The sequence below is a fragment of the Ammospiza caudacuta genome, chromosome 1, assembly GCF_027887145.1.
Source record: "Ammospiza caudacuta isolate bAmmCau1 chromosome 1, bAmmCau1.pri, whole genome shotgun sequence".
NCBI classification, from domain to species: Eukaryota; Metazoa; Chordata; class Aves; order Passeriformes; family Passerellidae; genus Ammospiza; species Ammospiza caudacuta.
In genome coordinates, this window is record NC_080593.1 from 94,900,678 (window position 1) to 94,925,843 (window position 25,166).

At 43.1% G+C, this 25,166-nt stretch overlaps 1 protein-coding gene across 3 annotated transcripts in view; it reads right to left on the minus strand.

Annotated features, from left to right (window-relative positions):
* The window catches only part of CARMIL1 (capping protein regulator and myosin 1 linker 1), a 188,116-nt gene extending 163,606 nt beyond the window's left edge, over positions 1-24,510 (minus strand). For all 3 annotated transcript variants that reach the window (XM_058800709.1, XM_058800699.1, XM_058800690.1), the window contains exons 1-2: positions 24,157-24,510; positions 20,262-20,359 (exon numbers count right to left, since the gene is read on the minus strand). In XM_058800709.1, the coding sequence (XP_058656692.1) occupies positions 20,262-20,359; positions 24,157-24,196 (138 nt within the window). In that variant the 5' untranslated portion in view covers positions 24,197-24,510. The remainder of the gene's footprint in view (positions 1-20,261; positions 20,360-24,156) is intronic.
* Between the last annotated feature and the right edge of the window lie 656 nt (positions 24,511-25,166).

Sequence of the window (25,166 nt, forward strand, 5' to 3'; positions counted from 1 at the left end):
GCAGGCACCGCATACACACAGCTCTGGCTGAGACTGGGGTTTACAGTGACGCTGGGCAATTGTTTTCCTTGGCTCTGCAGCCTCTGATCTCCTAGTTTAAAAACCTTCCTTTCCCTATAACCTAATTTTTAATTGCAAATTGCACAACGGTTTATTTGTGCATTCTTCTTACACATAGAAAAGCCTCTGCCAAAACAAGAACTCCTAAAAAAAGCAGCTGGGTTAACTGAGGCAGACTGCAAGATCTTTGAGAAATGAGGCTCATTAAGTACTTAACACTAGCGCAGTGTAAGCCCTTCATTCAAAACTCAGACCACAGATTCCCATTACTGACTGAAATAAAAGATCCAAGAGACAGGAAAGGGGAGGGAGGAAATGCATTTGAGCGTTTCCATCTGCTTTTTTCCTTCTTGGCACCACGAAGCCCGCTAGCTACAGCTGACAAGCTATTACACCACACTTTGATTTGATACCTGGCTTCTGTCTGCACTAACAGGTATAACTGCCCTGCAGCAGCCCAGGTCTGCTCAGCTTACTCACTGGCTGTCACTCTGCTCATCACAGCACTTCACTCAGGAAAACACACCAGACCATGGTAATGGGCAGTAGATCTCTACCTGGAAAGACTTTTCCCCTCCTCTTCTCCAGGGAAACATGAAAACCCACCACAAAGAGCTTGGTTTCTCGCCTATGGCTAGCATAATAAATGATAAAGGAAATTCCAGAGGAGAGAGAAGGTTTAAAGTTATTGCTATGGGTTTATTCCTTCAAAACATCCATAGGTGGTTGCTGCTCTCTCTATTAAGGGTGGGGCATTACAAAGAAATCAGCTGTGACAGTTATTTTTTTTAAATAAAGGTAAGAGAAAAGCTGCAAAAGCCAAGTGTGCCAAAAATATTAGGTCTCTCCTTAGCAATCATACAACTATCCACATTTACATAAAATGCTTTATCAAAGGAAAGATGCTTTAACAAAGGGAACATAAAGCTGAGTGTAGTGCCTTGCTTGAAGGGACAGAACACTCAGAAAATGAAGAGCAGAAAGGGAATAGTTCTTCAGAGAAGCAAACTCAACTGTGGTATCAAGTTTTCAAGGGATCAGCGGACTTCTCTACAAAGGAAAACAAACCGAGTGAAGCATTTCCTTCACTGAAAAAATACAACTATCACAGTGCCCAGGGAATTTGGTTTAACTCACTTAGCTTAGCAGTAAAATTCTGATACTATATGACTTCTCAAAGTTCCTAGAAAATTCTTCAAATACATTTTAAACACTAATGACCTTCTAAATGCAAACTAGTTAACTTCGAGAGAAAGCATTATACTACATACCCCACTGTATAAGGGAAGTTTGCAGAGTGAGTCAAAATTTGATCCTGTCTTACATCTGGCAAGTCCTAACTAGACAATCTTTTTGTACAAGATCAAAAAGAATCAAGGTCAGTGAGTTTATTCACTACACACCCAGACAACTGAGAAGTGCAAAGAAATTAATCACCTGAAGACCACTCAGTGTGGTCTTCCATTGTTGTCATTTGACATGGTCATTCAACATTCTCACTCCACAGCAAAGGCCATCCTGACCATGTAAATAGTGTATTTTCTTTCTACTGGACCACACATAGAAGTAGTAGCTATCCTAGACCTCTTGCATTACAGGAATCAATCCCAAAATCAAACTGGGCCTAAAAAGTTTAAAAGCCTGCAGTTTCTCTGGCAATTATATAGCTCATATCCACTGTTTAACTATTAAAGAGCAATAGCTCTTCCTTAAAAGTTACAACATTGTTTTCAAGCTGGTTTCTTAGCAAAGATATCTGTTTTTCAGCCTCATCAATCAAAACTAGATAAATACTTAGGGATGGTTCTCAAATCCTAGCACATCTTCTTAAAGTCTATCTCAAATCTGTACACAAATCCATCAAACCAGATACTAATGTCACCAGTCAATATCTTCAAGACTTTTAGTTGCAAGGATCTGACCTGCCCCCTATGAGACCCACATTTTCCTAAGCAGCATCCTTTCACATCAACAAGAAGAGCTGTACTTGTGTATTTTCAAGGTAATTTGAAAAATTAGCAGACCTGTAATACTGTAAATATTTTCTCATGCCCTTGCATACTGTGCATTTAATAAATCTGTTAAATACTTTTTCTGTCTCATGATATGTTTTTCCCTATTTACAATAAATCACCTGCATAAGGTTTTTCCTTCAGAGAAGAGCTTTACACCTCAGTTACAGGTGATATTATCTAGAGTCAGACACAATTCCCTTCTGATAGGTTTTTCCTTTGATAATATATTGCAATAGTTTGCTACAATGTGCAAGCAAAATATATATATCTCATAAAAAACAAGCATTTTGAAAGCAGAAGGGTAGCCTATATTAGTGTAAGAGAGAAATTTTAAACTACAGATTGTCATTTATTTGTCTAAGGCAGTGGCCATGTCTGCCCTAAGTTCCCAGAATACCACAGCTTATTAATGTTCAAGGACAATTACTTGCCCTGCAAAGAAAACACTTGTCCAGGAGAGCTTGTCACATGGAATTCACTGGAAAGCACAAACTGGAAAGCATCAAAACTACACCACAATAACTTAAATAATTAGAAGACAGACAAGATGTTGGAAGAAAACATTTTTTTAAAAAACGATTTGGTTTGCTAAGCCCAACTCAAACTGTGTTTTCACTCAATGTGTGTTTTCCCAGCTGCAAAGGGGAGCCTTTCCAGAAGGGCACCTTTCCAAAAAAGGCATGCCTTCTTATGAAAACAGACAGCTGCTGAAACCTGGTATTTTTTAAGTCCAGTATTCAAGAGCTTATTCTCAAGTCATTACACCATTCCCCTCGCTCCATGCAAATAATCACCTTTTTAATTTGGTGAGGAAAAATAAACAACCTTGATTTGGCTTGTCTTGGCTGGGGCCATGGGGGTAAGACCCAAGGTACAGACTCAGCACAAATGGGTGCAAGATGATTTATGTGATGGCTGTAATAGGTGACAGCTCCACTCAATTACTGGATACTGCTGCCTAGAGGTTTTTATACATCTGCACCTCAGTATTTAATGCTATTAAATAATCATACTTAACATTCACCCAGTTATCAATACACTGCTTCGAGCTGCTGTTCAGATTTTTATTACCAGCTAATCTAAAGAAATGAGTGTGGCAGCAGACATGATTGTCAACAGGACCTGAGGTAACAGATTTTCCTTCTGGCTTTCTGTCACTAGAAGCTGCCAGATCCCAGCTTTCTAACTCTTCACCAATAAACACAGCAGCTGAAATGCAGTGCAATCCAGAATTAATGGCATCCTTTTGTACTCTGATACAACGTTATCTTGTCAGATACCAGAAGGCCAAAAAGTAAAAAAAAGGGAGGGGGGGCTAGAAGATTATTTCCAGAAGTGTTTGAGAAATAGAGTTTAGAAGCACCCAGAGAAACAATAGTGGGGCTTTGCTCTGTGAATAATCACAGAAAAAAAAATTAATATTCACAACAGAAATGTTTCTAGCATCTGCAAGTTCGGGTGTGGAAAAAACATTCAAATACCCAGTAAGGCAGACTCAAGCCTCTGAACAGCGAGTGCTGAAAGAGCTCTGCAAATGTGCCTGAGATTTTCAAGGAATGATGTTAAATCCACTTAAAAACAAACACCATGGCATTTTTGTAAACACATGACCACACGGAGGAGGTAAGGATACAAACTTATCCAATTACTCATTCATTGCAGATGACACACTTGGTTCCAATTAGTGCTCCTATAACTTCCATACTTTTTGTAGCTCTAAAAAGAAAGCAAAGTTTGACCCTATGCCTTGGAATCTTAAGCATTTCAATAGCTCCAGTGTTACTGGAAAGAAGAGCCTTCACCTAATAACCACACTTTAGGCACCAAACCAGCACTCCTTAGCAAAAAGGGGTAGTGGTACATCTGGAGCTAAACCAAACCAGTACTGACTCCAGGTCCATCAAGGGCCATGACCATCAGGAGCACACTGATCCTGGAATCCAGCATCTCTCCTCTGAGGAGATGCTATGACCCAGAGGGAACTGTCCTACCATTTCAACACCGAGTGGGAGACCAAGAGCCTAGGAATCAGGAGGAACTGGTTTCTGGCAGCCAGCATTCTGAGGAGCCTTGCACACCACCTGCCACGCTCGTGGCTACCTGACAGCTATTTCAGCAGCTGTAGGGCTTGGAGCAGAGGTACAGCTGCTCCTTAGCCAGGTAAGAATGAAGCTGTGGGACTGCTAAGATGATTGCAGTTGAGACTAGATAAAACCCACAAGTCTGAGGTGTGGGAAGGTTCAATTTCTTGGACTTCTTTACAAATAATGGTCTTAAAAAACATTCAGCACATAGACAGTGTTCCCCAAAGCCTCCTTCACTTTCTTCTCAGCTTCTGCTCACCCAGATAGAGAAACCCTAATTGACCTGTGCTCTGAGAAAAAAATTGTGCCTTTGCTTACAGGTCTTCTGCTGCATGGAGGAGGACAAGGTTCACAGCTGTGGGTTGTCAAGTACAGAGAGCAAAAAGAGAAGGCTTACTCAGCAGTCTGAGTATTTCCTCTGGCCTTGATCTCACTCTCCCTGGCCTTGCTTTCAAATATCCTTCAGACAGTCTCCCATCTGCTTCTTTGTTCTTTTCTAGGGGAAGAGTCAGCTCTCCCACTGCTGATTTTGCATCTCAGATAGCAAAATTGCCGTCCCAGGCCACTGCTGGTGTTACACCCAACTGCAGGAGAAATCCTGAGGTTACCTCTCTGATTCATCAAGAGATGAATCAGACAGAAAAGGAATCTTCTAGTCCCAAATGGATTATTTTCAAAGCAAACAAGTAAATATACACAGGTGAAAGCTGAGCTGCAAATCTGCCATGGCTATATTTCCTGAGAAGAATCAGAGGCAAAAGGCCTGTATGTGGAAAGATACCTTCTTATCAAACCAAGATCAAGAGGTTAAGTCTGTTCTTCTCCCTTTGGAGGAAAACCTGGTGTCCTGGATAAGTATCTATACCTCCTAAATACTGGAATGCTCATCTAAGAAAGGATAAATAAAATATAATGTAATAAAAACAAGTCAGAACATGCCTAATAAGAATTGAAAGACAATACAGTACTTACATACATTACAGCTTAGGAAGGAAATGCAAAGCCCTGATCCGTCTGTTGTTCTCAAATAATCATAAAACTTCAAATAACCTAAAAAACTTCAACACTGCATGTCTACACTCAATTTAAAAGTACAGCTTCAGAAATCTAGAACTCTTGTGGCCCCATGTTAGAATAGCATAACTTTCAGTTTTATGCCATGTGTTCTTAATGGGGGCTGCATACCAGCTACATCAATACAGAAGAACGCAATAACAGCACAAAACTACACAGTATGAACATTAATTTTCATGTAGAACTAATATACTATCAGACCTCTAGAAACATTTTTCCAACACACGAGACATTCTTGTTTCTGTTTCCAGTAGCAATCTGGAAATTTCTAGATATGACTTTCTGTCATATCTTTTAATGACTACAGGGCTTAAAGAGAGGGATGGGGAGTATCTACCAGCCTGTTAAGGAGTCTGGTCTGAAGAGCACTTCAGCAGAAAGTAAGAACGCATATATATTTGCAGTAAAAAAAAAAAAATATAACCCTTCTAGACTCTCAGCAGAGGTTCTTAGGTTCAGCCACAGTGAAAGGAATTTTACAGCACTTGTCAAGCAGAAAGCATGCATTTAATAATGAATAAACGAAGAAGATAAAGCTACAAGAACTCGGCAGCACAGAAGGTGAACCAGGCTCTGGTATTTCACAGCAAGTGTCAACAGAGGACTGTGCTCAGGCTGAAACAAATGGGCCCTGCAGAATCTGCAGATGCACTCCCTGTCTGGGGAAAAACACATTCAGCAACTGAACACCATCTTGATGCAAGAGGCAGCATGCTGGGCTTGGAAGATTTGATTTTTATTACCTCTTTCTTCAATTACTCTACTAACCTTAAAATAAGAGTATAACATTGCAATCTTTGAAATTTATATTATCTATGTGTGATCTATTAGGCAATATATAATAAAGTAGCTCTTTACATCACAAACCCATTTAAAGCATCAACTTGTGCCACATTATAGGCATTGCTATACATTCCTGGGAGGAGTGATTACTATGCACATGTAAAAGCTCAACGTTCATTTTACGCATGAACTCTACCAACAGGAATGGAAAAACATCAATATTTCCATTTCAGATGCTTGAAAGCAACCTTATCACTCCATGGCACAGTGATAACTGCAAGCCACTATGAATCTTTACCTCCATGTAATGCTAAAATCAGCTCAGGACAGATTTTCCCTCACAGGGGGAATTTTAAAAAAAAAATTAGAAAAGGAATATTTTTCTTACAGTGGCATCAACTAAATATAACAGCCAGAGGCTACTGTAACCCAGATACTAAATTTCCTCACATCAATGCATCCAAAATGCCCCAAGCATTAATCTAATGCCTCGTCCAACTGGCCTGGCTCCATCACACACCAAAAGATCCACTTATCCTTGGACTGTGCAAGAAACACTGAACAGGGCAATCCAATCCACTCTTGCAAATGTGTGGGGTCTAAAAGCCACCTGAGAGTGCTCTTAGACCACAAGAGATTACAGCAAAGAAACCAAAGTCAGATTTTGGTCACATCTTAAGTAGATACAGTTCAACATAAGTGAACAGATGGATTATTCAGAAAGCCAAAAACATAACAGATTGGTGTTTAATGGATTTTCACCACTGAAGTTTAAATGACATGGCAAGACCAATTCCACCTGACCATGTATTTTTCTTTTTTCCCCTTAAGACAATGCCATCAGATTATCCAAACGTCAATTATGAAAACTATTTTACTCCCCAAGGGAGGGTCATCCAATATCCATGAACATAAAGTCAATTACCCAACTTACTCAGCATCTTTCAAGATACTAAGTGGCAAGAACCACACTGTACTAAACAACTCAACTTGGCAAAAATGCATCTGGACCCTAGATGTTTAAGGATTTTTTCAGCCTACTTTATTATATCAGATATTAAGCCAGAGACCTGAACCCAAAGTCTAATGTACAGCTTGAAACTGTTTGGTGGGAGAGAGCAACAATGTCTGTGCACTGTTTTAGATCTTTTCTGCAATCCTTTGTCCATTTGCTAAATTTCCCACAAGAGTATTCCTACAGAAATAAACCCTATTCAAAAGGTGTGAAACCACAACAACTTTTCTTTCAAAGGTAACTACAATGGCATAAGAAAATAAATAAACATAAGAAAATAACACCTTTTCCCAAAAGCTCTCAAATTACTTTACCAATAACTAATGCCCAGTCAGATCAGTGCAGTATTTTTGCTGGGTCCATGGAAAGTACACTTGAAAATAACACAAAAATACAAGAACAACTAAGGAAGCCTGCTTAATTCCTGCCAGGCTTCTGACAAGAGCCTCATGTCCCTGCCAGCTCTTCCCCTTTATGTTCCTGGAAAAGCTGCTATTACCACTTCAAAAACAGTGACGCATGGGAGGTGGAGAAAGTTATTCCTTTTCCTTTTGGTGGTTCTGTCACACTGTATATTCCCTTTTGTACAAGCAGAGGTTTTTCAGAAGTACTATCAATAAAGAAAAAAAAGAAAAAAAAAAGGAGGCAAAGATGACATTGGAAAACATTTCTGAGGCTGGTCCTTCATAGAACATGTAAGGTAAAAAGGCTGGTGAGAGCAGGTAGTCTGTTAGGCTCCCTTTCTCTCAATTCTCCAATGCTCTGAGAGCAGTGAAACCAGTGAAACCCTTCCTTCCATCACATTCTGGAGCCCAGCAGCACCATGCAGATTCCTGTATTTGGCAACAGAGAGGTCCAGCATTACAGAAGGAGTTGTGCAAGCAGAGACACCTCCTCCCCAGCACAGTCCAGCCTCTTCCAGCTCCCCTGCACAAATTACACAAGGAACAGCCACGTTGTGGACTTGAAACAGAGAGGCTACTGCACGGCAAAGCTTTCTCTGCAGCACATCTCAAAGTACACACATGAGGGCATTCCTCCTCCCAGGCACCACCCTGCCTTTGCTATGAGGCACAGAGAGCCAGCACCAGGCAGCTCTGGCTCCCAGGAGGGGAGTTGGTTCTCAGTGCTCTGTGTCAAGCACAATCCCATGACCCCTTCCACAGAAGGCTCATGGTGCGCCAAGCTGAAGGAAGAGGCACCATGGACATGGTAGGAATCACAACCCAGAGAGCAGTGGGAGACTGGGGCAGTTTAAGAGGTGAAAGGGGAGGCCCAGAAGCTGACCTGCCAATGTTTCCTTCAATTATAAGTATGTCCTTAAAGCCAGTCTTGATATCAAAGAACTGTCTGCAATTGTCTTTATGGTGAGAGGAAACAGATACTCCAAACAGAAAAGCAATATAACAAATATTCTACAATAAACAGTGGAAGATAAAAATAGAAAAATAAGACAGAAAAAACATGGAAAAAATAAAATAGAAGAATAATGTATTTGGGGCAGACTTAAGCCCTCAGCCTGAACAAAAACCTACTAAAATTGCATTAAGGATACATTGTGATACACTAATACCGTATAAAAATCTGCAGAATTTTAATTTCACACAATTTCACGCACATATAAACAACAGCAGGACCATCTAATAACATAACAGGAAATACATTAAAAGGATTGCATCACACTGGAAATATCACATGAAATTAGTATTTTCAGGCTTTCTATTTTTGGCTAAATGTTTTCAAAATATTTAACAAGGAGGAATACATTTCCAAGGCTTACAATAAGCATTTTCTTAGTTTCAGAAATCTTTCTCAGCTGGAAAGGGTGATAGTTCAACAATGAGAAGACAAAATGGCAATGTATTTTCAGTATCACCATTAAACCTGCAACGATCTATAATATTTCTAATTTGAATATGCAACTTGTAAGAGTTGAGAGCTGCACCTCTTAGCTTTTTTTAGTAGTACTCAGTGTAGGCAAAAAACCAAGCAATAGTTTAAATTTAAAAAAAAAAACACCCAAAAAAAACCCCCAAGACAAACAAAAAAAGAAAAACAAACCCAAAAAACCAAAATCCCTGCAGTATTAGGTCACTCCTGAAGAATTTTCTTGGCATTTTGGTTAAAGACCGACCACACACTCTTCCACAGATAAGCAGATTTTCCAAACTTCAGCTGACATGCCTACATAGAACCTCAAGAAAACTAGCAGGCAGCTTCTCCGGTGTAGCTGAGCAAGTAAATGGTAGAAAACTAGCTTTGAAATCACATGTGAAGGAAATAGTACAGATTACATAAAATACAGTTAAATTCCATCAGCAGAGTCAAGTCTCATAGAGCATGTCTTCCCAAAGTAGACACAGAACTATAAAACTTGGGTAACAAAGCATTGTATTCACAGATGAAACCCTTTTAAAGCTATTTTACAATCTTCTACACTGCTCTGGCATCATCTGCATCAGCTAATTACATTTAAATTGCAGTGTTATACTACAGTTCTTTACTTGTTTTCTTTTAACTTTCTCCCTTTTTCAACTGCTCCTGTACCTAGAGATGTGGAGAGAGCAATGCAAGTGGGTTGTGTCCATTGTACTGCCTCGCCTCCCCTCAGGACAAGCAGAATTTGCACAGCACTTTGTTGAGATGCTAGCAGTTGGTTTGGGGTTTAATGATGAGTTTTTGCTTGTTTTGTTTTGGTTTTGTTTGCCTTTTTTTTTTTTTTGTTATGTTGGAGTTTTTTTTTTATCAAAGAGAGCTGCTTTGGGAAGGGTGGAAAGAACTTAAAGCCAAATTACAAAAAGAACATTGTAATGTCCAGCCTGAACCAAACTGCCACCATGACACAAATAACATAGACCTAGCATAGATTTTAATTAAATTCTACAAGGAAGCAGATAACCTGGCTAGCAAGGCAAGATAAAAATGTATACAGAGTAAATTTATGGCAGCCTACAATACTTTTTAGCAGAGCAGCATCATGTTCAGTCCATCATTTCTGTATTTGCAGGGATACTGAGGAATTTGGGGATATTTGTCTTATCTCTGCAAGGAAAAGGAACAGAAGTGGGGGAATATGAGCTGTTAGAAAAACAGACATACTACAGTGAAAAGGGGTAAACTAAAACGCAAACTCCTGTCCTGACAGCAATCTGCACACAGGAAAGCTTCCAGGGACTTTTTGAAGCAGATGATATGGAAGGACAGTAAAAAGGAAGAGCATTAATATACCCATAGTGTATGCAACAATTGTACACAGAAAACATCAATGTGCCCATCAAAAATGCAGGGATTTTAGCACCTTCTTGAGATGAGAAAAGAGAAAGGTCAAAGCCTGTGCTTTTCTGCCACTCGCAAAGTGCAGATGTGAAGAATAACAGTCAAGAAAGCTGCTTGTTACATTTAAAATTCATTTTTCATGCTATAACAATAAATGCATAATTTAGTTTACAGATTATTAATAAACTTATCAAGATGGCAAAAATTATTACTCAACAAAGCACCAGTACCTAACAAAGCTAATGTTTCTTCAAATATTAACTTGCAACATTGTAAATACCAGAAGGGGAGATTGCCATCTAAAGCCAGCTGCACTAAAAATCCCAACATCTGCTTTGACCTACCTCCACTGCTCCCTTCCTAAGGCTCCTCAGCTCCGCATTGGAGTAGAGGCTCACATACATGGCTGTAAAAGGTATCATTCTTAAGCATCAGCCTCTAGTGTTTGTTAAGGGATGAGCCTGTGAAAGGCTTTCCCCCCTATCAATAGTTTTGTGTGAATAGTTTACTAGTGGTCTTCAAGGCAGAGAAGGAGAAGCCTTTTCAAAGGCTGACCCTGAACAAACACAGCAGTGCCCTGTCTCCCAATTCAGATTGAGGTCAACAGCCATTCACTTCCTCTAATCAAATCTGAGTAGAAGCTGCTCTGCAACAGCTATCTCACCCACCCTCTTGCTTTGCTCCCTGGCCCCAAGAAGTAGGTATCTGTAACTTCGCTCAAATCCTCAACATCTCACAGAGTTCTACAAAAGCAGTGGTTTGACCAAGTCTTAGGTACAAGGGAATGACTGCAGTTCAAGTGATGTGTGCCTTAAGTGGCTACTCCATAAAGACATGCTTCTGGCAAGCATCTTTGAGGCACAAAGTGGAAATGGCTTTTTCCAAAGGACCTCAGCTTCCTAAGCCCTGGCCAAGAGAGTGCTTCCAGACATCCCAAACAGACTGTCTACCCCACAGGCAGTATGCTGCTACCCACTGCTTCAGCTGTGGAAAGGGGGAAAAAAATTAGTTATCAACTGATCTACAAAGCATAGGAACAAGCAGCACTTGAAAGTGCAAAGCAGGATGAAAATGTTAAGGGGAATATAGACCCAGCATCTCTTCTGTTTTCCATCTCCACATGCACACTTTGAGGCCCATCCTGCTGTCACACAGGCCTTCTACTCTATGCAGGGATACAAATGTCACTTGTCTGCCAAGAGGATAAGCTACACGACACCCACACTTGTTCTCACCTTACTGTAAATCTTCCATACCTCTGGGTGATATCTCATGGGCAGCTCCTCACAGCACTAACTCCTTCTTCACAGCACAGCCAACAAACTCCAACTCTCTCCTCACCCAGCTAACCCACTCTTTTGTAGCACTTGTCTTCTTATTGGACACAGCTGTGGCCTGTTAAGGGCAGGCCTGTTCCTAATCTTTGGTGATTGGTACAGCTGCAACTCCTCAGGGGTGAGACTACCTTCTGCACTATTTTCCTACATTCTATCCCTCCACATACACTTTCAGGTCCAGACCAGAATTCTTGTATTTACTTTTTTTATAAAGGTCACTTTGCAAGGAAGATCCAGAAATGTAACCTGTTCAAATAAGAGCTACTTCTCACTTGACAACAGTTTCTACCTGTGAGCACTTTTCCAGCAGCCTCACAGGAACCACAAACCCTTTTAATTTGTATCAACACCAGCAATGTGACTCCTTCTCTGAACTTCATAGCAGAAATTTGTTTTGTTGTGCTAGTGTTAAATTTCACATGCCACAGCTATTCAGATCTTATTCTGCACCGCCCCTAACTCTCTGAGCCAGGGTCTCTCTTCCCTTATCCAGGAGGCCAATTAATTTGGTTAAATCTGTTCCAAGAGTATAGGGTTATAAGAATCTGGCTCTTATATTTGGCATCCTAACAGTTTGTCATCTGAAATAATCAAATTAGGGAAGCTATCACTAAGACAAAGATATCGCTCATGAGTTGACACAGAGTAGATGTTTCAGAAACGGGGAGAGATGAGACAGGACCAAGGGCAGAAATCAGTCTGAGGACTCAGGTAGCTATACAGAGCACCACTAGCAGCAGCCAAATTATAAAGGATAATTTTATATCCTGGGCCTGTAATTACTTTACACAGTAAAGTAATTACCACCACCATGAGGAAAAAAAGAACTCTAGGTGAGCTAAAGTAAGTATTTTAATAATCAAACAAATCAGTGGCACTCACCAATTTTTCCACCACAAGAATGTCTGAAGAGTGGGTCTCTGAGCAATGAGAAGCATTTTTCACACTACACTAGTTTTTCACTTAGGAGCCCTTGCAGCCATTCTCAAGTTCACTGTGTCCTCCTTCACACTACTTATACCAAAGTAAACCACATTCTCTGCATGAGAAGTCTTCTCTTAAAGTAAGTCAGGCAGATGAAACAAGCTGTAAGACGAAAAAAGAAAAAAAAAAAGAAACCCCACACACATATATGTCTACCAAATAACACATTCTGTTTCCAAGTCCTGTCTTTCTTGGGCAAAAAAGCCACCAATGGCAAAGAGCGAGTGAGACAAGAAGTTGACACCAATGCTCATTTTCTATTTTTTGTTTTCAGCTTTAGAGAAATTGTATGTAATAATCAGTCTTCTGCCTCTTTTATGCACAGATTTCAGTGAAAATCCTCGTTTTCAGTAAAGGCTTAATTTCATAAATAATGGTGGCAAGGAGTCAGGCCCTCTCAAAGCAAAAGCACATTAGCAAACCACTTTGGTACATTATATATTCAGCAAGAGAAGTAGAAAGAGCATGGCAGTTTAAAAAGGAAATGCTTTCTAATTGGGCTACAAAAAAATTGACAGGAGGAAAGATTCCATGATCAGTTCAGAGCCACAGTAGATTCCTGCCTCCCACCACTTTTTTTACCCCTACAACTGTTAGAGCTGTGTAGAGAAAACCAGAACATGCTGAGTGAGATCATGTCCACATTTCCTCCCTCCAGAACACTGCAGGTGCACGTGTAAATGCAAAGTACATGAGCCAGAACAACAGCAGGTGCTTTAAGGGCACTGAAAAAGGAGTCCCTTTTTCTTTCCTTTCCCTGCCTGTACCAGTTATCCAGAGCTAAAGAAAAGGAGAACAAGCTGCACTTCTGTCCTCCCAAAGCATGGAAAGAGCACACTATACTCAAGGTGCAAGAAATCATCCTTAATTTCTACACTTGCATGTACTACCAGCAATTCATTGAACCACTGAATCATGGAACAGTTTGGGTTGGAAGAGACCTTAAAGGTCCTCTTGTTCCAACCCCCTGCAAGGAGCAGGGAAACCTTCTAGGTTTGCTCAAAGCCTTATCCAGCCTGACCTTGAACACATGCAGGGATGGGGCATCCACAACTTCTCCAGGCAACCTGTTCCAGTGCCTCACCACCCTCATCATAAAAAATTTCTTCCTTACATCTAGTCTAAACTAACCCTCTTTTAGTTCAAAACCATTCCCCCTTTTCCTAACACAACAGGTTCTGTTAAGAAAATTGACTTTGTTTTTCTTATAAGCCCACTTTAAGTACGGGAAGGCTGCAGTAGACTCTCCCTGGAGCCTTTTCTTCTCCAGGCTGAAAAACCCCCAATTCTCTTAGTCTCTCTTCATAAGAGAGGTACTCCACTCCTCTGATCATCTTCATGGTACTCCCACCAGTTAAAAGTAACCTTATGGATCCATGTATAACAGAAATGTAAATTTCAATGAAACTTGCACATGTATATTTTTCTAAAATGTTTCCTATTTTGGAAACATATGCAACTGCATGACTGAATTAATAATTCTATTTCCTGTACTACTCTTCTTATTTCAGTTTTTTGTAGCAATCTTACAGGCCACAGTTCAGTTGCTTTCTAAGACACACCTTTAAATGCATTAAGATACATTTTCACATCTAAGTATTTTTTGATTACCCTACCTCACTTCACTTAGATTTCCTGACATGAGGGATGTACCAACACCTACCTCCTTTCATCTTCATAAAGACACACTTAAGATATATGTCATAACAGTCAATATTCTGGGCAGAGAAGAGGAAACACCATTACTTTTAAAGAATGTCCCTATTTAACATCATTATCACACACCAGCTGTCATGATATAACGTGTGAGATTGCACACATTTTATGTAAAACCAACCTCAGACAACCCTGTGAGCTTCATGCTCTTAGTGGTTTAAAAGAAGTGCATATTTTTTAAGGCAGGAAGTGAAATTCATCTCTATTCAAACTGAATATCGTGGATGGATCAAGACAAAAGATGAGCAATGGAGAACAAGCACCAGAGCTTTTAACCCCAAAATAGTTTTGGCAGAGCAAAATACTACTGCCTCCATCCAGATAGCTGAACAGGCACAGGAGCTCAGGCTTTTCTCCGTTGCTTCACAAGAGTCAGCCACATCGTTCAAGCATGGTTCAGAAGCCACATGGAGAGCACACAAAATGGCCATAATTGCTCCTTTGAAAGTAAACACAGATAGATTTTATTTTTTAAATAGAATTCCAGTCTTTATAAGAGAGTCTTTAGAAGCAGAACATGAAATCTCAGACCATGTGCACAGAAAAAATATAAACTTCTTTGACAGAAGTCAATTCAGTTTTTTGTTTTAAAAGCCCATGGAAACATATGTCCCAGAGAAAGTGACAAGGACATATGAATTGCTCCCAGTGAATTTACGTTGGGAATACAGTAAATTTTAGGGAGAGCCACCTGCCAAAGCAACTGTCTCAGTTTCAGAAGTAACACTGTGATATTTTAACAAAGAGAATGTAAATGACTGAGGGCAGAAGCATAACAGAGACTCCTCAAAGGAATTTCCTAATAAAGTGCTTTTGGTCACTACATGGCATCACACTATTCTATAGCCTTAAGATTAGGAAGACAACAACAACAAAAAAAATCAAAATAAACCCAGCAACAAAGCAAAGAAGCCTGACCAAACATATAGACAGCAAGGTCACTATGCAGTATCTCCTCATCTTTTATGTCTAAAATAGTACTACTTTGGAAAGGAAAACTAATCTCAAAGGCAACTAGAGCAGGAATATTCTCTTTTTCTAATAGCAAAGACAAAAAATAAGATGAATCCTGAATTCCAACCTTCCATGAACCACTCTTAAAAACATCAATATTTCATAAGGAGTTGGTCACATTTATTGCACATATTGACTTTAGCTCACATTTTAACTTCTCAAAGTTTGCTGCTAATTACAAAAAATCTGAGAGAAAGAAAAGGCAGAAGGCAATAATCAGCAAAATTATATACAGATATCTCAGCTATTTTGCAGGGGGCGGGGGGAAGCACCACCACAAACACCAAAAGTAAGAAGAAGCCCAGTCCCTAAAAGTATTTGTTTGCATGTGATAGCCTGATAATCACTGAGGCCTATGGATTAAAAAAAAAAAAGGAAAAAAAAAGAGGAAGAAGAAAATACTGAAGTATCTCAGACGCCAACAGGGAGTTCTGCCTGATCCCTTATGGTGGCAAAAGGTGGAGGCCTCAGAAGACAGAGTAGGTGTAAAATTTCTCTTCTTTTTCTGGCTGTCTCCCCCCACTCCCCTCTTATCACAACTGAGACCTCTCCATACCCATCAGCTTAAGCTGAAACTGGAGAGAAGGTCAGAAGTTATCAGTGTGAGGAGAAACACCACAGGCATTCAGCATGATGCCTTCAACCTCGTCCTCATAAAAAAACAGGTTTGAAAAAAACAATCACACAAAACCGAAGCAATCCTCTGCTGCTTAGAAAAGAGTGACATCTCTATCTATTTTAACCAAATCAAAATACTGTGATGAGCATCCCATTGAAGCAAAATACAGCTGGGTCCACTCCTGCAGGAGTACTCTGCCTCTGGCTGAGGGCCACCTGGAGCCACCTGCTCAAGGGCTCTGCCACAGCTGGGCTGCCTGCAGCCAACACAGCGCAGGTATGTGACCCCAAAGGCAGGAACAAGCTTTGACCAGGGCTCCCCACCTTGCTTCAGAGCTCTGGCACTCAGCTCTGGCCTGCACTACACAGCTACACCTGCACTCAGTCGCTTTCCCAGCTGAGGCCACCCCACTGAGCCAGCTGTGGGTCACTGCAGTGCTGTCACCACTGGAGCTCAGCTGCCACCCCAGTCCTGCTGAGTGTCTCCCTGGCCCACAGTAGGACTGTGCCCCACTGGGGAGCCCCCACAATGTCTGTTCTGCTCACCCTGTGGGGCAGCTTGGCACCTTTCAAGGCCTCCCATATGCCTGCATGTTTCCTCACTTTCCCCAATGCAGCTTGGCTCTGCCAGAGTACCCAGATGGGACTGGGGTTTAGCCCTAATCACTTGAGGACTGATTTTTCTGCCTGTTCAAGCTGGTTATTGCCTTTTCAGGGCTGGATACCCGTTTGCTGCCCAAACACATGAGATTTGGTGCCAGCAGACCAGAGGCAGCTCAGCAGCTCATGATGTTTACTGTTTTGCATCATTATGACTAACCGAAAAACTAAATAACTGCAGATTGAGATTACTGAGGCAGCAAACTCCTTGTACAGACTGAAAAAAATCTGGTTTATATCAAAATTCCTAGACATAATTTCCCAACTCTGGCACCTAAATCTGGGATCCCAAAGCATCTTAAGGCAAGCATGGTGTTATCATTATATTGCAAGAGCTCCATTATCATTATATTGCAAAGGTTCCGTATTGCTAGAGTTTCATACCTCCTTGATGTACCTTGTAGGCAGCTCCTCTAGGCACTGATTCTTATCCTCACAGCAGCCAACTGACTCCAGTTCCCACCAATCCACTCTTTTATAACACTCTTCTTATTGGCTACAGGTGTGGCCTGTTAACATCAGGCCTGCTCCTAATCTTTAGTAATTAACCCAGCTGCAACTCTTTAGGGGATAAGATTACATTCTATACCACCTTCACTTACCCATACTGTATTCCCCTACAGCATGGTCTTTATCCTCCAACTTCACCAGTTTAATACTGGGATCCTATTGCAAGCAACACCAGGGGCTTTGCACTGTTTTTTCTGTTGTCTCAGATTCTAATTTCCATCTTAATTATCAGAGGAACTTCCTATAACAGAGTGACTTAAGCAGATGGTTACATTCATATTCTAGTAGTCTGTACCTTGAATACACTGTGAACAACAGGGCCAGCAGTCAAGTGTTTTTATAGTTACCTGCCAAGTGCAGTCATTTTTAAATAAGCTCCCTTGCTCAAAGTGATTTTGCTGAATTTCCCTAGGAAGAAAGGATGAGAGATCATTTAATTAAAACACAGATTTGGGTGTCAGGGCTCAGTGCCAGCCTCTGTGATCAACCTCCTCTAAAGCCATGAGCACATTTCACAACAGCTCTGGGGTTACCTCAATGAGGGCAACTAGTATTTTCTCCCTATTAAGTGCTAGACCCAAAGCATGGCACCTAATTTGCTTAAAAACACCCAACAACTAAGGAAATTCAACCCAAAATCTCAAAACAATCCATTTGCCACATGTGCACTCAAGAGACAGTACTCAGAAGATTAATGTTTCAAAACCAAGCTCTCAGGAGTTGAGGAGTGCTGGCATGAAGGCTGCCCATGCAATCACATTTGAGCCCACTGGTGCGTTCACTTAAGGATACAGTCTTTAATTACTGAGCTGCTTTTGCTGCCAGCATTTCATTCAGCATTGCATTTGACAGGCTCACCCAAGGCACAGCAACTTGGTTTTACCCACTCTGGTCAGAACGTGGCCATACGCATTATTTACTGAAAACCTTTCAGTTCCAGCTCAGAGTACAAAATTGCTTAGTTTTCCAGGAAGATTTCCTGAAGTGTTTAGTACTAAGCAGTCAGTTCTGAAGTAAGGTTATTTATTTTCAGTGTCACTGTTTTGATGAGAGAAGGGCGTATGTCCTCTACTACACAGGTGAGAAGTGAGACTGTGCTGACACAGTAAGGCCAAAAAGTCTCCATTAATTTGAGGTACCAAACTTAAAGTGTTTCTGGTGTAATTTTTTTCAGAGCATTCTATGTTTCATGGAACTTTGCATCCCCAAAGTGAACCACAGTCTCTACAGGCCTTTGCCACAGCAGACAACATTCAGCACCTCTGCAAGAAAGAAAAATAAACTCCCAAAACTACAAAAACAACCCAAAAACCCAAACAAACAAAAAACCAAACCAAACGACCTGATATAAAGATTTACACACTCAGAGAAACCTTGTAAAAAAAGCATCTTTAGTGATTTGCAGCTTCACAAAAGGCAGTTTGCTTCCACAGCAAAAGAAAACACAAAATCCAATTCCAGCAATCAATATAATCAATTTCTCTATGAATAAAAACTTTTTCCCCCACCAATATAAATCCCCTGCATTTCTGCATCAAAGAACAAGTGGTTATAGCAGACAACATCCAGTAAATCATTCCCCTGCAACACTTATCTTGTGCACTGAAACCTACATGTATGTACACAAGTAGCGCTCACTGAATCGTGAACCTCTGAAATGTTCTCTCCCTTTCAGTACCTCCTCAGTCATGGAAGGTGACAGTCCCCACCTGAGAGCTCAGGAGATTAAAGAGAGAAAAAACACCCAAGGCACATTTAGGCCTTTTACTGCCAAGTAGTACATCCCTCAGAAACCTCACTGATGATTCAAAGCTTGACATTCTCTTTATCCCATCAGTTCAGAACAGTATTTCAGTATTTCCACAATATATTTCACTATTGATAATAGTTATGATTCCATGTAAGTCCAAAAGCCAATCAAGTGTAACTACTTCAGTGAAACCTGTCAGCCTTCCCTATAAACATGGCTTTCAAATAAATAGAGACAATCAATCAATCACCATTCACATATTCAATCTATTTCCAGTACAGAAACTGTAAATCAAGGAACTACATATAACATGGGTAGATATTAAACAGAAAATATTTCAAGTTTCTTTAAGTAGTGGCTCTCACAGAAAAGTGAGCCATTATCTACAGTCGTAATGCCCAGGGATAGCAACTTGTACTTTAGGAAGATAATTCAGAAGTGATTAAAAATTTGTGGTTTTGAAAGACAAAATAGCATATTTGCATGGAGAATGTACCTAATATCTGTGATAACAGCTTTGTTAACAAAACTTTCAAATATGAAACAGCATGAAGACACCAAATTTCAAATATCTTGCAAAATATTATGGCAGCATTGTACTTAATTGTGCTTTTTACTCTAAGAGTTCTCCTGATATAAATGTATCAAAAGAACAAGGAAATACAGTCGCATGTCTTTTTGTGTGTTCAAGATAGTATGCAAATGTAGCAGCTCATTACCACAGCTTTCTTCCTATCAAGACAGACCAGCAAAACTATTTTTGAGAAAACAGGAAAGCATACTTAAGTGAGATTAATTTGACACTTTCCTCCATTACAGTTTTAAGAACAATTTACAATCCCACACATTAAGCATTTATTTTAAAATGCAGATGTAAGACTTAACATGTTGAGAATACCAAAAAACACAAATAGTCATTTGAGTTCAAAAAGCCCAACAGTTTTACTGTTGCTCTTCACTGCATAACAGCTTCAGATGCTCAAAATTAATTCTACACACTTCATTTTGCATTTCTTGGCCACTTAAAACTCTTGTGGATATAAACAGGAAACCTAACCAGCAAAGGCAGCAGAATATTTTAGAACAGGTTCCAATAGTAGTTTGCTTTATCATCAGTCCACAACACAATATCCAAAACTCTGAAAAATAATTCAGTGATAAACAAGTGTGTGTACACATGCACAGCTGCACACCAACCCTATGCAGGCTATCATGAAAGCAAGAAAAAGTAAGAAAATAAATCACATGGACATCTTATGGCACACAGAAAGTTCAAAGAATACTTCCAGAGGAGATTTAATGCATTCTGAAAAGATACTGGCTTTTCCTCTGCATTTGTAATCTGAGTCATTCTATTGTACTTACCAATATTTTGTTATCCACTTTATCTCCCTTGGTTTCCAGCTTTACTTTCTTCTTGACAGAAATTTTGATTTTCCTCCCAATAACATCCCTGACACTTTCTGAAACAAAAGAAAATATCTTCATTAAATACCTTCAGTGTCAACACAAGAAGGAAACAGATGCCACTGTTGAGTTTACAGAAAGACGCAGAGCTATGTTGTCCAACTGCTTGCACTCATGGAAGTCTCATGCCCATGCACCAGTACTAAACACAACCTAACACAAGTATTATTTTCTAAGTATGCCATCTACACAATAATTTGTGTCTACTATGATAGCATTATTGATGTCATATGCCTGGATTCTAAACACAATTTGGTATTTTCTTCCCAGCACTACTTACATATCAAAAGCATTCCCAAGACAAGCCACAGCACTGCTTAGCTCCATTCTGGGAAAATAAAGCAAATTCCTCACTGCTATTATTTGTACCTGAAAAGCTTACGAAAGCAAATTAGCTTCTTGCACTGCACAAATTTCCACCTCTTGTTAATATCAAGGAGGCTAAATGGGTCAGGCAATGGAAGAGCAACTGTTCACACATTTTGCACTCTGTGCATTGAAGTAGCGAAGCAAACCAAGCAGACTTCCAGATAGTAACACCTGGCAGCTATGCAGAGGATGCTGTGGAGGCAGCTTTGGTCTTGGTCCAAATCCCAGCAACAACGTAGCCACTCCATGGTGCCAGCACCAAAGCTACCTTAGCTGCCATAACGCTTTAATATGTACACGCACACACATGATTACACAGTCTCTGCCAATTATGACACGAACCAGCTTTTCCCCTGAACATTTGCACCCTGGCCCGAAGGGAACAGACACACAGGGAACTGTGTCTAGAAAGCTTATACAACTACTGACACTGATGTAATTGAGAGATAAACAGAGGAGTTCATCTAGAAGAGCCAATTTGGCACCTTCCGTAAGTTTCACTCCCCAGCCCCCACTGAAAGAGAATGAGAAAGAAATCTTTTAAACACATTAACCTATTTCCAGCCCAACAACAGGCATCTGTAAAAGGAAAGTCTCCACCCTCTCCAGACACATACACTTTGCCCTCGGGCACGCTTAAGTTTAAAAGCAAAAATGAAAGATAATAGGCTATTCCTGAGGCTTTTAATTATAGTGCTCTGTATAGCGCTTTCTGCACAATTTTCATTCGGTAGTCAGAAGACGTTAGCACAAACAACACACCATTTATTAAGCCTGGATGTTTAACCCAGGCCACTGTGTTCTGCCTGCGGGGCAGAAGGGTGTGCAAGTCAGAAACGTGGCCGGTCAGAGAGACTCTTCACCCGAAAGAGCTCTTTCTGCAGAATCGGCATGTTTTCCCCAGGAATTTTAATTTCCCTATGAGGACACAAAAGCTCCTCGGTAGCAGCGGCTGGCCCAGAGGAGCCTGTCCCAAGGCGCGGCAGCCCCGGTGGCAGGCAGCCAGCGCGGCCGGCTCCCGGAGCAACCGCCTGGGACGGGGCCAGGCTGCGAGATCCCGGGGCAGCCAGGTGAGCGGAACCCAGGGGAAAGTCCAGCCCGATGAGAACTGCTCTCCCAAGGCCTCCTCTCCCATGGGTAATGCCCAATTCCGGTCCTTCTGCCCCCGCTCGGAAACCCAGAAGCGAGCTGACCATAGAGTCTATTTAATCGAGTCCTGTCTCCTTGCAGGTGGTCTTGCTGCTTCTCTGCCACTTTACCTCCATGTGCAGCCTGTGCTTTTTGGTTTCTCCTCTCCCACAAACAGCTCCAAGTGCCTGCATCTAGCAGGGGACTTCCTCCTGACACACCTGCATGTAGAGGTGCACTTCCCTTTGCTGTTCCATGGGTCCTACACAGCAGAAATGGGAATGACTGCAAGCCCTCAGCTCCAGCACTCTTACTCCAACAAGCCATAGGGAGAGAAGGGGCCTGGGACCCCAGACTGCACAAAGCATCATCAGGATGCCAGCTCCTCACAAGGCTCTATCTGCCCGAAAGGGTTAAAAGCACTACTTCAAAGAACTAAGATAGTGATTTCATAGATACTCTGCATGGAACTAAAGACAATTCCCTCCATTGGGAATTCCCTGACATTGGATGGACTCACAAAATAAATTTTCAGACTGAGAGATGGAAATATAACATTAAGGTTCACTTTTCTCATGCTGGAGGCTTCAGACACCCACACCTGGGAGGAGTGGATCCAGGCAAGCCAGCAGTAAGAGAGGGTTTCTTTGAAGACTATGACCTACGAGACCTGACAAAGGTCACACGGGAAGTGAGTAACAGAACAAAAACTGCAACTCAAACACTCCTATCCCCAGTTTAATCTCCACACTCCAATCACTCTGCGTTAAAGCACATCCTTTCATCCTGCTCTCAAAACATGGTTATTACAAAGAGCCTATTTAGAGGTTAAATTTTAACATGTGGACACCAAAATACTGCTAGAAATTAAACCAATCTACATGAACAGATCCCCACACCTCAGAATAGCCCTTGACAAATCAAGCTGAGTGAGTGCAGGGCACCAGGGCTGAGGGGTAATTCTTAAGATGGTTCAAAGCCACCAGAGGAGGCTGTGAAGATGCTCACCTTATTCTTCCCTGTAGTATGCAGCACACCTCACCTACAACACTAGAGTGCAGACCCATGGTGAGTAAGAAATACTGTGTATTAGCACTCAAACATGCCTGGCCACTTTAAAATAGGAAAACTGCATGGTTTGAACCATATCTACTCCTAGAACTCTTCCCACCTCATCATTTCTTAGCAGCAAGCTATAGACTACGGTCTCTCTGTAAACCACATGGTTTGGAGACCAAGAGGACTGCAAAATAGAGCTATTTTGACTCTACAGAAAAAAATATCTGCAGCAGCTGCAAATGCCCACCCAGACTTTACCAGTATTTGATAAATGCTAAAACCACTTGCTGAGGAAACTGAAGGAAATGCAACAATGTAAATTACCTAAGTAAGGTTTGAAGGACTGTATTCAACGCCGCATATACCTTGCTGCCTGACAAATTTCTGTTTCCATCTGTCCTTAAGACAACACTTTAAATCATTACAATGCCGGTGAGATCTCTAGATAGCTCTTCAACAGGCAAAACCAAAGGAAATTAGGCCTGAACAAGGTAGCTGAAGGCCTGGAGCATCAGACCGGTTATCCCCAAATGACACTGGTTACACACACGCCGCCTGCGTAACGATCCATTTATTGGAAGCTCCCCAAAAGAGGTGACAGCATTTTCAGGGTCCTCGCCATCACCTGTGACTGAGTTCCTAAGCGTAAACCATGCAGGATGGAGGCTCGTGTGCACGGGGCCATAAAACTTTAATTACAAATACCCTCACTCCCTCCTACATCCAGAGAAAAACGAGACTTAAACTAGGCAAAACCCGGGAGGATAAATAAAACAGCACCGAGCGGAGCCGCAGCCCGTGCCGCCAAGCTGAGGCGCACCGAGGACGTGCCCCGGGCGGGCGGCGGTGCGGGGGGCCGGGGCAGCTTCCCAGCGCGTCCGCCAGCGCTGGCAGCCTGCCGGCACCCCGGACACACGGCTCCGGGGGGGGACACGCACCGTACCCCCCGGGGCTCAGTCTCTGCCCGCGGCCGCCTCCCCTGCCCGCCGCAGCCCCGCACCCCCGCCCGCCCATTGCCCACACGCAGCAACGCGGCCTCGCCGCCCCCCGCGGCTCTTTCGAGTCCCTCCAGCCCCGAGCGGAGCCCCCGGGCTCCCTGACCAGCCCCCGCGGCGCTTCCCCAGCTCCACAGACCCAGCCCCATCTCCGGCAGCGCTGCATCCCGCGCACGGCGGCCTCCAAACTTGCCCCCGCAGTCCCTTCGCCCGGGACCCCGCAGCCATGCCCCGTCCCTTACCGATCAACTCTTTGGGGACGTCGGAGCTCTCCTCGGCCATGGCGGCGGCGCTGCCCGGCGCCCGGGGATGCCCGGCGGCGGGGCTGCTTCAGCGGCGCGCCGTCCCTGCGCCGGGCGAGGCGGGCATGCACCCAGCGGGCGGGGGAGGAGGAGGAGGGCCGGCCGTGCGCCTCGCTGCGGAGCACGGGTGTGTGCGCGGCTGCGAGCGCGGGCGGAGGGAAGGGGCTTCTCCCGCCCCCGCGGAGCCCGCTCCCCCCGCGCTACATGCCGCCCCCGGCCAGGAGGGGCATTTCCCGGGAGGGATGGAGGGTCCGCAGGCGGCCGTCAGGCGCGGCGCTGCGGGCTCACGGCGGCCCCCGCGCCGGCTCCCCCGTTCCCGCCTGCGCGCCGCCCGGCTCCCCCGCCCGGCACCGGCGGGAGGCGGCGGCTGCCCCCGCCCCGGGAGGGCCCCGGCCCGGCCCCCGAACCGCGCGGGAGCCGCCCGCTCGCCCGCGCCCACCGAGCACCCGGCGACAGAGCGGGGAGGCGGCGGCGGCCGGGAGCATCGCCCTTAGGAAGCCATCGCGGCGAGGGAGGAGGAGGAGGGCAGTGGGCTCGGGGATTTAGCGCGACGGCGACGCCGGCCCCTCCTTCGGCCGATGCCGCCGCTCGGCGCTGCGGCGGGGGCCATCTGCCGGCGGCCGCGGCGCTGCACCGGCCTGGGCCGGCCCCGCCGCCGGGGCACCACCTGAGACGGCCGCAGCGCCGGCCCTCCCCAGCAGACCGTGCCGTCCACAGCTGCACCCTCAGCCTTTGCCCCGTAGGAATTCTCCTCTGGGTTCATTAGAACGGGTTTGAGGTACGAGGGGGGTGGTTGTCATCGTCAGGTCAGTCCTGGCTTCCCTTGGGAAAGGGATTGCCCAATTCCTTTCCAGAAAAGCTGGGTCACTTCGAGACCTGGAAGAGGCTAACCTTTGGTCCAGAACTCATCTGCCTCTCCCTGGCTCCGTCACCTCATCTCCATGGGGACG